The sequence below is a fragment of the Egretta garzetta genome, unplaced genomic scaffold (assembly GCF_000687185.1).
Source record: "Egretta garzetta isolate BGI_Z169 unplaced genomic scaffold, ASM68718v1 scaffold215, whole genome shotgun sequence".
NCBI lineage: Eukaryota > Metazoa > Chordata > Aves > Pelecaniformes > Ardeidae > Egretta > Egretta garzetta.
This window is the reverse complement of record NW_009259719.1, coordinates 7,986,740-8,000,871: the sequence shown is the minus strand read 5'-3', so window position 1 is coordinate 8,000,871 and position 14,132 is coordinate 7,986,740. Positions and strand designations below refer to the sequence as shown.

General features: G+C 38.4%; 1 protein-coding gene across 1 annotated transcript in view; it reads right to left on the bottom strand.

Annotated features, from left to right (window-relative positions):
- DOCK3 (dedicator of cytokinesis 3) overlaps positions 1 to 12,122 on the bottom strand; it is a 207,071-nt gene extending 194,949 nt beyond the window's left edge. The window contains 3 exon segments of the mRNA XM_035894678.1: positions 1,810 to 1,893; positions 5,695 to 5,778; positions 12,038 to 12,122. Coding sequence (XP_035750571.1) covers positions 1,810 to 1,893; positions 5,695 to 5,778; positions 12,038 to 12,122 — 253 coding nt within the window.
- Positions 12,123 to 14,132: the final 2,010 nt, after the last annotated feature.

Genomic DNA, 14,132 nt, shown 5'->3' with positions numbered 1-14,132 from the left:
ATATTCAGATGAGTTTCATTTTGTGGAGCTCCAGATGTTATTATCAAAATTAATATACCTTTTTATATACCTGAAGTCCATGGTAAAGGCACTTCAAACAAAATGACAGACAGGATAGAGGGCTTAAAAATTAAAACCAAAAAAACCTCTGTACAAACACCTCCTTTCAGCCAGGAAAACACTTTGTCTGAGGGCCTCCTCTCTCAGCAATTTGAAGACTGGCATGAATGGCCTTTGAGGAATCATCCTCAAAACTATTGGCAAAGGAAATATACAGAGCCTAATTATTGTAATACTGTAAAGAGACACTGGATTACCCTTTTGCTTTTCTGTAAACCCGCTCCTTTGAGATCATGCTTTTATTTCCCAGAGTTTTTAAAGTTTTCTTGATTACCAGAAATGATTTGAAAGTATCATGACTGCTTTCAGCAATATAAACCGTTTCAACTTAAGAGTTATATTACCCTATGCAAAGTAATAAATCTTTCCTGTGCTTGCACCGTGTACTAACTCACAAGACCTGGTAGAATGACTACAGTCAACACTCAGTGCTTGAGTAAAACTTAGCCCATTATACCACATGTGGTTTCTTTAAAAAACATTATCCTTTGCAGGTATAATACTACAGGTATTGTGTACAAGCATGCTTCTTCATGGATTAAACGTTGCTATTGCACTGCAAAACTCTCACTCAACAGAAAATTTTTACTAGTGTAGATGCAGAAGCTACTACTTTCCTAGAAAAATGAGCATGTAAGAGGTCATTTCTTCCATGAAGAGTTAAGTCAGTCAGTAAACAAGCAAAACACCTGAGTACAAGAAAAAACATCAAGAGCAAAAGATGGTTCCAGGCATAAGAAAAGCAGTCTTCTGACAGGCATGCAGAAGGTTTGTGTAGCAACATTAACACTGGAGATGAAAAATTACTGTAAACTGAACAAACACAAAAAAAACCCTCCAGCTTTGTGGAATGTTAATCTGGAATTCAAATTTGTAGATATGGTTTTGAATTTGTTTTAACACTTCAGGATTAAGGTTACATTATTCCACCTCAGACTATAGTGAAACATGTTCTCATACTGTATCTTGTCAACCTACTTCTCAATAGATGTGTTTTACACCAGTTGCTTACCCTGAACAGTAGGATAAAAATCATTCTCCTTTTAAATACAGCAACTTCAATCACACTATTCATGTGAATAAAGCGGAGGATTAGGACATTCAGGTTATTCACACACAGACATCTCCAGCCACATAAGAAAGAACTACAGTTATAACATTTACAGTGGCACTTTCCATTAGGTACAAAAAAACCACATGAAGATAAACACAAAGCAACCCCCCCTAAACCCATATTCATTACATTTTTTCCAGCATTGCTGCCAAATGATTTGCTAATCCATTTCATAACTAGTATTTTGCACATGTTCAGATGTTTCTAAATAATAAACTCTGATAGACTTAATTGAAATGCATGACAGTAACACTGAAAAAGTACAGTAAAAAGAGATACTTATTATATAGTTTACATGAAGAAAATTCACTGTAAGACCCAATTACAATACAACAATCAGGTCATGGTTCAAGATTTTCTGGACAGATGGTTAACTTAAAACACACTGACCCCCTATCAGACTGGATTAGTGCCAAAAGCACTCAGCCCTTCCTGCAGAAAGTGGGTCAGATTAGGTTTTGTTCAAGTGCTTTTATTTGATGCATCATGATTTCCAAACAACTTATTAAAATCTGCTAGATTATTTCTATATTCTTATACAGAAAATGGGATTCCTTCTTGGCTATCACACTTACCTTCACATTTCTCTAGGATCTGGACAGTTTCACCTAGTTCCAGGACCAAGCCTTGCGGTACAGTTCCTCGGAAGCTGCATATCACTAGAGGGTGGGGAAAAACAGAGAGAGACATATGAGGATTGAATCTTCGTGTGATTTTTTTTTTTCTTCTAAGCATAGCACTTTAGCTCACTTACATAAAAATAGCTATTACGTAGCTGCCCAGAAAACCTGCCAGCCAACTTTTCCTCATCAGATACCATTATTTCGGCCCTTATCAGAAATTAAACTCAGCAGCAACATAAAAACCATGCTTTCTGAAAGGTTTTTGAATTAAGCAAGGCTTGTAATCACTTTAATCACCAACCCCTGATTCATATTTCATACAAAGATTTCCTTGTCTCACAATTCTTACTCTACTACACAATTCATCAATGGAACAGGCAGTCCTAACTGCAAAGATTATAATAGGAAGTCAACTGCAGGAATTACTTTCCTCCAGGTTGAAACTATTTCAAGTACTGCCTGTGCAACTAATATACTGCAAAAAACCCCTATATTACCATATGTTATTTTATTTAAGTAGATGTACAAAAGATACATAACAACCTGTACTTTTCATAAGCACTAACTAACATGACATATATCTTAAGTATTTTTCTAGATATCTTTAGTTTTCATTAACCATGGAAAATAAGAACTGATCTTAATGTTTTGGAAAATGTGAATACAATAAAAAAATTACTGAATAAACCTCATTTTTAAAAATAAACTTTAAAAAATTATCATGGTGTATAATGATATATTCTTTAACCATATTTATCAAAATACAATAGGGACACGGACATGGGTAGTTACCTGAAACATGTCAAAACAAAGGAAGAACTGCAAATAAGGTCATATGTGTGTGTACATCCTGTCCCCAGTCCCGTAACGCCTGTTCATTAGCATTCAAAAACTCACTCAGACACAGATTTGATTTAATTGTTCAAGTACCTTAATCGTTCAAATGTTCTAAATAAATATACACTCAGTCACCGAGCATGCCCTATGTGTTACCTACACTAACACAGTGGAGCACTGTGAGTGGAATTCCATGAGTCGAAACAGTGACCTCCAGTGGGCATCATCCTTTCTTCCCATTTAGGACAACACTCCCATTTAAATGCACGCGCTCAGGCTCTGGTTAAGACACTCCCACCTGATGGAGCTGCATTTCATCTCCTCCCTGAGGATCTTTTTATGTCAAAGCCACCGAACCCCTTGTGACTAAAGACTCTGTGCAGAACTTGAAGCAGTTAACCAGAAAGTCTGAAGTCCAGGGGAAAAACACCATGGAAACCAAGACTATCATCCACACCATCTTCCACACCATCTACCACAAAGGTGTGTTTCTTGAACCCTGGATTTCCAACAAATAATGAGAAAAGCATAGGAAAAACGTCCACCAAAGTGAAACAGTTTCAACCATATATACAGACTTCATGGAGGCAAAAGGCAAGAAAGAACAAACTACCTACCCCAGGCAAGCACCCACACAGGTGAGAGTAATATGAGAAAGAATTTGAATCAAAATCTGAAGAGAACCAAACAGCATCAAATGTTTGCTCTTCCACAAAGTGGAACTCAAAGTGAGACTCAAAGCAGTGTTTAACTAAAGAGGGAAAAACAAACCAACAAACCTGAGCTGTTATCTCAGCTCCTAGGGCCCAGCAGAAGTCACCATCAGTTAAATGAGGTTTTAAATTCTTGTTTACATCAGGGACAGGAGAAACCTAACAACTGGCTCCAGACTGGAGTAATGCAGACAACATAAACCAAGAAAAAACACTAAGCTTGTCAGCATTCTGTACTCATTCTTCACCCATGAAGAAATCATAAATATGGATTTCAACCAAAGAAAAAATGCTTAATGCATCTCCCAAAGTGCAGGAATAGAGGCAATTGCCAAACACTTCACTCGCAAGTCACAACCAAACCTCTAACGGGTTCTCCTTGCCCCTCTAGTATTTTAGATGGTAGTATCCTTTAAATACAGAAAATGTTGTGTGGGGTTTTTTTTTCGTAATAGGCAATTTTACCAAAACAAGAAGGCATAAACATCTTCTATTTAAGCTGGTTTGCAAAATGCAATCCTATATAAAAATAACATGACTTTTCTGTTCAGACCAACAAAAATACTAAAAGATCCAAGTATGTCTCAAACCTACAGAATTTCAAAAGTCCTGGGTGAAAAGCTACTATTGAAAACACCAGAAAAATGGAGATAGGGTAATACAGCAACAAGATACATTCATTTACCAGAGTAATTCTAGATACACAATTACTAAAAAAGTTAATATATATGTAATAATATTAAATCCAATTTCCAGGCTATTTTCAACTTCTCTGTATGTGCCAAGATTACGATGACACAGAGGCACCAGTCACAGGACACGCGAGTATTAGCGGTCATAGACAAAAGGATAGTTTGAATTGCAGAGAGATTAATGACTGACTGGTCTTACTCTGCTGAGTCCAACCAGTCAGTCTGAAAAAAACATTACTGCATGTTAACAGTGCATTGGAAGTTCTGAATGAGCAAACAACAGCTGGCTTCCTCAGCCAATTACTTACTGTATGAAAACTACCAAACAAAGGATGTGACCGGGAAAGAAACTGGATCTGATGCAACTACTAGTTCTTTGGTCCTCAGATACTTCCCTATCAGGTAACCATAAAAAGCGAGCTTGGAATGAAAGCTAAAGGAAAGGTAGCAGGAAAATAGAGTGCTGGATTTTTTTTCAACTGCTGATATAACAAATTTAAAAAACATGGCTAAGAATAATGGCTTTAATATATTTAGACTTGCAAGAAGTAATTCCAATAGATCTGTTAGCTTATAGATGCAAACTGTCCATTTTTAAAAGGATTCTACTGGTCACACAAAGAAAATCCGATATAAGGACTCTACTGCATCAATATGTAATCAGCTCTTTAGAATTCAGAGTACTCTGTTAATAAAGATAGCCAAAGCTCTTTTATTAGGTCTACTTTAGTTGAAAAAGAAAAAACAAACAAAAATCACAGAACAGAAATTAACTGATCCCCTCAACGGCAGATATAATCTGGATGATCATTCACAATTAGAAACTAAGTTCTCATAAAAAAATAACATCCACCTCATTGCTCCGCATTCTTAACACAGCAGTAGGAACTCTTAATTCCTTCATCGATGAATTTGTAGCCATCAATAAATTGTGTCTCTTCTGCCTGACAATTTTAATAATCCGTAAGGTATGTGAACAGCAATATGGGTATTTTCAAAATAACAGAAGCCAAATCTCAAGTGTAGTTGACTTCCCAGCCACACTAAATGGAAGTCCAGGAAAATTAAAGAACCTACTGACCCAATACACCAAACCATATCTTGTTAAAACTGTTCAACAAGAACACAATTTAACATCTCTGAAATAAAAAATAATGATAAAAATAGCTACTGATTATGACCAAATTCCAGAAATGTGAAGCTATTTTATACTCAGAGATATGATTCCAAAGGTTACTTCCAAAGTTATGGATGTTACTTGTTAAGCTAAAAATGCATTACGCAACACATCTTATTTATGAAGTCACTTTTAGGCACACAGTTCTTCTTAGCAGTACTATTTGAAAAATATGAACATAAATGTATATGGGAAATAAGGAATAATTTAACCATTCTGGAGACATAATTTACAGAGAGGACTCCAATAACTGATGTCTGTCCTTCCCACAGAAAAATTCCTTATAGCATAGGATCATCTACAAACTGTCCATCAATCAACAAGTCTCCATCATTTCTTAAAAGAGTTATCCCCTCGGTCACCAGAATACAGAAGTAATGCATCATCAGAATAGGCATACAGCAAAGCATTTACCCACCAGTTAACAGATCTGAACGATCCCTCCTGGATCCCAGGACAGACTACTGAAATATTTAACACCTATTTTCACATATTAAAGCCTCTTGCCATCATTCAGGTTTATAAGGAGGTCATAGTTCCCCCTCACAAAGCGTAATTTCAGCCAGCAATTAAACCCAATACTCTGCCAAAGAGGAATGCTTTGAAAAAGCACCACATGCCACTTTCATGAATTATCTCCAAGGTTCCTTAACTGTGGTACTTGAACTGGATCAAAGTGGGCTGCAGCAAAGGAAACCCTTCCCCTCTGCACCTCTGCAAGTTATTAATGAGAAAGGCACAAACTAATTCACAGTTACTCTCAAGCTGTAGCAGACAGTATGAAGGAATTGGTGGGTATAACATGTAAGAACAGATGGCATTGGAAAAGCAGTTTGGAAAGCCAAAGGTCCAGGAGAGGGCAATTTCAGAAACATTTTCTTTGCCTATGGACATGCCCTGACACAGCATATGCAGCTGCATCGTAAGTCACCAGCAGTAAAAGAAACTGCTCCAAAAGAATAAGGGGACACAGATAAACATGGCAACTTAAGAAAGGGTCAGTGCATCTTTGATATCTTACCAATTCCTCATGAGTTAGGTATCTAAAGGAGCTGCTTGCTATATGGACAAAGAAGATTCAGTTGACACAATCCAGCAGGTTTTACAAAATCTATGCCAGAACAACCCCTGTCAAAAGCTCTTGCAGAAGCTGAGCTTGGCTGTGACAATGTGGGAGGGCATTTGCACCAACAAGTAATGAGCAAAGAGATATGGAGACAGAAGTACTAGCCAGTTTTCTTAGTGAAGGCAGTTTGACCAGCAAGCTCCGAAGGGATGTCTGTTGGAGCCTCCTCTGTTTAAAGTATTTCTAAGTGATCCAGAAAAGCTGATCATTTAGAAAAGTGATGAAGTTTGCAAAGCCAGTCAAGCTATTCAGGGTGATAAACAGTTGCAGATAGACCTAAGTACCACGAGAAGAACTGGCAGAGGTACACCATTTCGTTCACCTACATGGTGTTTCATGAGGGACAAACAATCCTAATCTCACATACAAAAAAAAAAAAAAAAAAGAAAAAAAATCATCTCTCCCCTTGCTATTACCACACTGAGTGAAACCCTGGAATGTTATTTGGAGTTTCTGTCATAAGCTCAGTGCTTGGCCATTGTCAAGCACCACACCCCTCACCATCGCCACGTCACAGCAGAAAAAAGGGAAGGCACCATTACCTTCAGTGCTGTATAAAATTCACAATGAACCCCCACATGCCAGTCTCCCCCTCTTCCCTTTGTCAAAAATGTATCCTTTGTCAAAATGGATGGAACAGCATAAGGAAAGGAAGAAAATGTGAGACGAGAGATATGAAGGACTGATAAGGGCTTTTATATGATTAACTATGAACCAAGATAGGACTCTTCTACCAATAAGACTGACAGCTGAAAGGGGTGGAGAGAGTGTAATTGATAAATTGCATGGAGAAGGTTAACAGGGAACAAGTGCTAATCATCCCTTCCAGTACAAAAAGCAGAGCAGTGTCAAATGAAACAGCAGAGAAGAGTTTAGGACTTTATTAAATAAAGTATTTTTCCACACAGTGCATAAACTGTAAAATTCCTCACTCGAGTTCGAAAGTGAATAGGGCAAATTAATGGATGTGTACCACCTTCAGCTCAGCAAGGCCCTGACCCAGAAAGCATCACAGACGCTTACCCTGCTGTGCTGCTACACCACAAACACCCACCACTGCTCACCGGCAAAGGCAGGACACGGAGCAAGATGGGTGTGCGGCTGGACTGTTATGATCTCTCTCGCACAGTTGTTATGGAATCACAGCCTGAGCTTCTGTGGTCCCTTGCTATCTATCGATTTGTGACCTCATCTGAACACTATTACTACAAAAAAAAAAAAGAGAGGATACAATTCACAGTTAGAGAAATGCTACATTAGCTTTCATATGTGTCATTATTATTTTCTGCTGCATGCCTAAATAACAGACCTGTTTTCATTTTTGCTGTGGTAACACTTAAAATGTATCTTCCTTTCGCAATTCATTCCCATGCAATTTCCTATGTCCCAGTTTCCCCACCCAGTCTCACCTGGGTCCCAGTGCCTCCACAGATCATTTTTTTTCTCAAACAGATGTCAATTACATAGTAAACACAGTAATAGAAATGTGCCACATTTTTTACATGAACAGTGGGAAAACCCAAAACAAGAACAGGAAAATGCCAAAGGGCTGTCCAGCACAATACATCCACATAAAGATCACGCAGCATCTAGCTGCTTCCCCTAAAGCGTCATTTTTTCTTAGCCTATACATAAAAATTTTTTTTTTGCAGTACAATGAACTGGCATGCCTAGGTACATGCCTTCTCATATACTTTCTAATTTTTTCAACCTATTTCTACACATTGTAGTAAAGCCTGCAAAAATTGCATAATGACATTGCGTAATGTTCTATTTATAGTCTAAAATATCAGTTCAGCCCATAAGTAATTTCTTTTCATAAAGGAACAGAGTCCTTTTCCTCCCCACCCCCCAATACATACCAATGAAAATTACAAGTATTTATTTAGATGAAGGCTGAGAAACAAAACCAATTCAGGAGGTTTACATTGTCCCCTTTTCCTTCCCCAAATCTAAATTACTGTTTCTCTAATCATAAAGTTGGGTTTTTAGAAATCATTACTTATTTCTCATATTTTCTCTTCCACAATAGAAATCATTGCTGCTAGAACCTATCCAATATGCTAAAACAAGTTTTTCTTTATCTCGAGATGTCGGTGAGGCTAAGATTTAATGAACTCTATGGGTTAACTCTGGGGAAAAAACCCACAACATTTCATATTATCAGCTGTGAACATACGTTTGGGTTTGGTTTTTTTTTAGTTTCACTAGGCTTTTTTCAGTTGCATAAATGTAACAAAAGAACCAAAAATTCTTAAAATCCTTCCATTGTAACAATCATAATTCTGTGAACTTTCAGCATGTCTCCCTTTACTCATGGCTTCAAAAGACAAATCTTGGCCTTTGTGACAGTTTTTTCCAGTTCTCAACTCATTATTACTATCTGTCTTACTAGAAGTCTGGTAACTTACAATATTTTTAGATGACACCAGCAGAACAGCAAGAGTTTCAGGTTAAAGTATGCTGTTTAATTTTTGTAAGTCCTCTGTCCTACAGTCAGATCACAATTATTCAGGTTATGCATTAATCACGCTCTAAGCGTACCTTCAACCAAACTAGTTTCAGAAGGGATGGCAAGGATAATACATAGAAGCCCGGATGCAGATGTGTTGCTCTATACCCAAATTACCCAGCGTCATACCCTGCCAATTTATAAACCCACGGAGCAGGCACTGAATTGTGCTCTGTGTTACAAATGTCAAAGTTCTGAAGTTTTCTGATGGTGTCATTTGTGCTTTAACACATAACCATATCTTAAATCACACCAACTGAAAATTTGGTGTTCATGTTTACTTTGGGTAACAAGCATTTCACAGTCCTTATAACGGAGCAGAATACAATTAATTTTACAATAAACGTCACATGCCGTCATCTGTAAAGGGTTTTTGTTAATTTGCTTAATGTGATAGTAAACTTTGATTGCCTGAAGTGTTTATGTCGGTTTTTTTATTTTAGAACTACCAGAGTGGGTCACTCTGTAAATCAGTAATTACATGAATAGAAGTATACTGGTGAAAGCTGTTATCTGAATTCCAGAATAATTTTTATACCTTATAGCTTATTTGCAATCTTGGGGAAGGCTCCTAAACAGAGTCATATTCTAAGTGATATTTACCCCCACAGCAAAGCTCCCCTCCTACCCCAGTGCTCACCACACATAACGAATTACTGTGATTTCTTAAATAATCTTATATACATGACTGCAAGATTGTAGAGTTTTAATTTCATATTCAACTACTACCTGTTATCACTACTGCTAGTTAACATGGAATACAAGTCCAATCTCTAAACCTAAGATTGATTGATATCAATTGATCTTTAAGAAAATAATGAAATTACTCCAGACTGATAAAACAATGTTTATGACAATGATGTATCTTTCCTTAAAACGCTTTTTCATATGAAACCATCTATTAAAAGTGCCTAGTATCCAACAGTATAAGCTAGTTTTAACAGCTGAATAAGATTAACTTAATTTTCCTGCCTGCAGTATCTAGATGACAATAAAGGCTCCATGTAACATAACATAACTGTCTCTGTGGTAGGTGAGACCAAAGATGGTTCTAAATCAAACTTTTCCCTAGCAGAGGCTAAAATCAAGGAGATGAAGAAGGGGTACCAGAACAGGGCAAGGATGCAGCTTTCCCCAGCCAGAGCAGTTTGTGGATTGGGACTTCCTAAACTAGAAGGTTTTATTAGTACTAATTTCATAAATGTATTTAATAGCCCTCTTTATATTTTTTCTTCTACAGAGCCACCCACCCAAATGTTTTTGAACCACATCAGCCTTTAACATCCACACCACTCCAGAACTCCATGCTTCACTTGTGCATCATATGGAAAGTGTTTTTTAGTTGTCCAGATCCTGCATCATCAATACCCTCTTGGAATTGTATTAAAATAAAAAGAGTGAAAAATCCATTTCTATTCTTCCACTCCACAGTATTTACAGTTTTAGAACCTTCCAAACTACCTTTTCTTAATAATTCATTTTCCAAGAAGGGTGACAGACTTCAGCTCTTTGTATTTATATATGGCAGACAGGGAAAAGTCTCTAAGCCACAGCAGTGTAACTGCGCAAGGAAAAAAAAAACAAAACACCACCTTGATAAAAGTTACCAGTTAGAGGAAAAGACAGCTAAGAGTCAAGATTTAGCTTTACCTTTTTGTGAGGCAACTGTGTTGCACAATCACGCCTACAGGCAGCAAAGAATTAATACTTTCCAAACCACCCCCTACCTTCCAGCCTCTTTCAGAACCGCAAACCTTTTTCCAGCAAGGAAGGAGTAGTTCTTGCAAACAGAAAATGGCGGGTTTAATAATTTAAAAGACCAAAAAGTAGTTTATGAAGGAAGAAAAACCTTCATATTTTTATAACACAATTAAAGGCCAATATGATTAAATTTTTGTGGAACTGCTTGATTAAACCTGGCAGCTTCATAGATTGCACAATTAGACTCTGATGATATTTGACAAGGGAGCAGAACCACAAGGAAATTAAAATGAAAACATTTTCATTTTATTCTACAAATACCTAGAAGAATGTTTTCACCTTCACAGTATACCTTCCAACTATTTAAATGATTAATTGTGGGTGAATGTTTCAATTACTTGCCAGAAATTAATTTATCTGGAAGTTCAGGCCACATGCAGCAAATATGTTTACGAAGAAAACAGGGAACAAACCCCAGGTCTAGTACTTCCAAAACATTCTGCTGTTTAAGCAAGATGGACAATATAAAGAATTTAGGTACAAAGGAGAGGGCATATCCAATTACAACCTAAACCCACAACTACCCAAATAAAACAACAAAAGGTTTTTGCAGCAAGGCGCATTTCTTGCAGTGTGCTGGTGACACAGAACAGGGCTCTAATCCGATTGGAATTGCCAGGCACTAATGTAATACACACACACAAAAAAAAAAAGATTATCAAAAGCTGATTAAAAGCCATCCAAACATTACAATCGAAGAGTAGGGATTAAACAAAAGACACGATTTAGAAGAGGGCTAAAGATTTTTTTTGACCTTATTAATGGTCTTTATGAACTTTTATGCAAAACCTTGAGGAAGAAAAATATACTTCAGAATGGAAAGCAATCTGTTATACTTAAGGGTTTTTTTATATGACCAAAATCACACTACAATTAAGTGAAGGTATTTCAGGCTGGTCCAGGAGCACTGGCAGTTGCTAGGCAGCATCTGCTCCTGTCAGAGATGCTTTTTTCGTTGTGCCATACAGAACCTCAGCCAGGAATACTGCCACCAATGGATTATTACAAGGCAGCTTACTGCCATCACATGGCATCTGCAAAGTGCTCAAACTGCTGCCTAGCAACACCGCCTCTTTCTACTGAGTCATACCACCACTATGAAAATATTCATGTAAAAAAAGAAACAGATGCCCGAGAAAAAAGGTGATCATTCAGTGGCAAAGTGAATTATTGCTAGCATCCTTCCCCTATCCTCTAAGATGAAAATAGAGATTAGGCTCAAAAATCATGAGCTCTTTTAAATAGTTTTGCACATCCTTGAAGAAACAGATCAAAAACCCACAGAGTTGTCCACTACCTTAGCTACATTAATGAACTGATTTTGAGCTTCCAGCTTTGCAGACATCTACCCTGGTTACTCACCCCCTTCCTGTAAATCTGTTCCCTTAGCTATCAGTTCATTCAACTTCCACTCTGGCATTACAGAAGTCCCTTGCCCATACATCATGCCCTCTATGCGGGAACTAAATGCAGAAGTTTCTTTTTCTCCCTTTTAAGCAGAAAAGCAGGCTGTTTCAGTTTATGGAACCCTTTTCCCTCTTTCCAACACCTAACTTGCAAAGAGGAGAAAAACACTGACCATACCACCCTCTGCACAGAGGAGTGTGGAGCTGTTCTGCACTGTGTTCCACAGACTGCAAACGCAACCCAGAAATGTCTATGCTTTACTGCTGGAAACAAGATAAGAAACCAGACAAGTTTTGATTATCCTGGAGGATGGAGACTGCACCACCTCTCCAGGCAACCTGCTCTGGTGCTTTACCACACACATTGTGGAAATTGATGTCCCCTGCTGTAATTTGCCACCGCGGCTTCTTTTCCTTTCACTGTGCAACTCTGAAATGTGCCTGGCTCCGTCTTCTTCAAAACTCACTAAAAAGTACCTGACCACATACTAGACCCCTTCTCATCCTTCTCTTCTACAAGTTGTACCACCCGGGACCTCACAGACCCCTCCTCTCATCATGTACTCCAGCCTCCTAACCATCTCCTGACTTCACTCCTCATACTGCGAGATGCTGTGCTCCAGAGGCAGCCCCAAGATTCCCTAAAGGGGGAAACGATCACCTCGGTCAACACCCTGGCTATACAGGAACGCAGCCTGGCATGCGGCTGGCTACAAGAGAGCACCACCGATTCACATTTGCACATGGAAGAACACAGGTATGATGATACCACAGCGCTTTACATCCTACCCCATTTTACACTGACTACATCAGAAGACTTTTAGTCCTCCTGTCTAGCTGCTAAATAAGTTCGTAACATGCTAAAGGTATTTATGGTCAGTTTGCACATTTCCTATAAGGAGGAGGAAGGGAAGAATAGGGTAGATTTATAAAAGTGTATTTATGTAGATGTATAAAAGCTCCTGCATCTTAGTTGAAAACCCTGTATTTTAGCCTATACCCATGTCTGCCGCAAAAGAACTTTTTGTGGACACCTGAAGACAGCTTACAAGTCTGCTAAGAAACCTTTGAACCCCCCCCCGCAAGAACTTTGACCTTTTTGGTAAACTATTTGCTACTAAAATACCAAAAAATGATGCCTTGCATAGTTGAAGACTCCTTTTTTTGTTTACCTCTTCTATTCTTGACTTGAGCAAACATGCATTTTTTTAATGCTATCATCATCATCTGAAATGTTGGGAAAATTCTCTTTTCCTCTTACTGCATTCTCCACCCAGGTTGAAATAATTAACTGTTACTTTCATTATTAAAAGAAGAATAGTGTCTTGTGCCAGCAACCTGAAATGTAGCCACTCCAGAATAGAAAAAACCCCAACAAGATCAGAAGTTGCACTTTAGGACCTTGCTGTGATGAATAAAGTAAGAGAGAAGCCTATCTTCTACCTCCGCTTCCCCAGAGACAAAAGAGAAGCTGTTTCTGCAAGACCAATACTTCAAAAGCAATCTTCCTTGGGGTAAAACCCTTGGACCACAGAGATAACCAAATACTTATCAAAAAACAAAGAAAAAACTCCAAACCCACAAAACCCACAGCAGAGCAACTTCGTTCATAATTCCAATCAGCCCAACATACTCAGAACGGCTGGCAGGGAACAGCAAGCGGGCAGAACGGATAACTGCGAATTCCTGCGTGCCTGAGGGAGCACTACTGACAGCAGCAGCACAAGCTGTTCCAAGCGGACACGTAGCTCCGTGGTCAGCAGACAGCAGGCCTGAGCACATCAGCTCACAGAGCCTTTCTGTGCCCCAGGCCAGCTCGTCCCATTCTCACAAGTCATTGCCAGAGGAACAGCCGGTCAATGCTGCCTTTGAAGAGAAACCCTGACACGCAGACGATTCACCTAGTCACTCTCTTCATGCAAGGCCAGGTGCACAGGTAGCATGCAGCTCCATTTTGTACACTATATAACAGCAGATGTCAGGGCAAAATTATCTCACAGAAATGTTGATCCTGCTTCACTAAACGCAGTGAAACTAGACTGTTGCCTCTT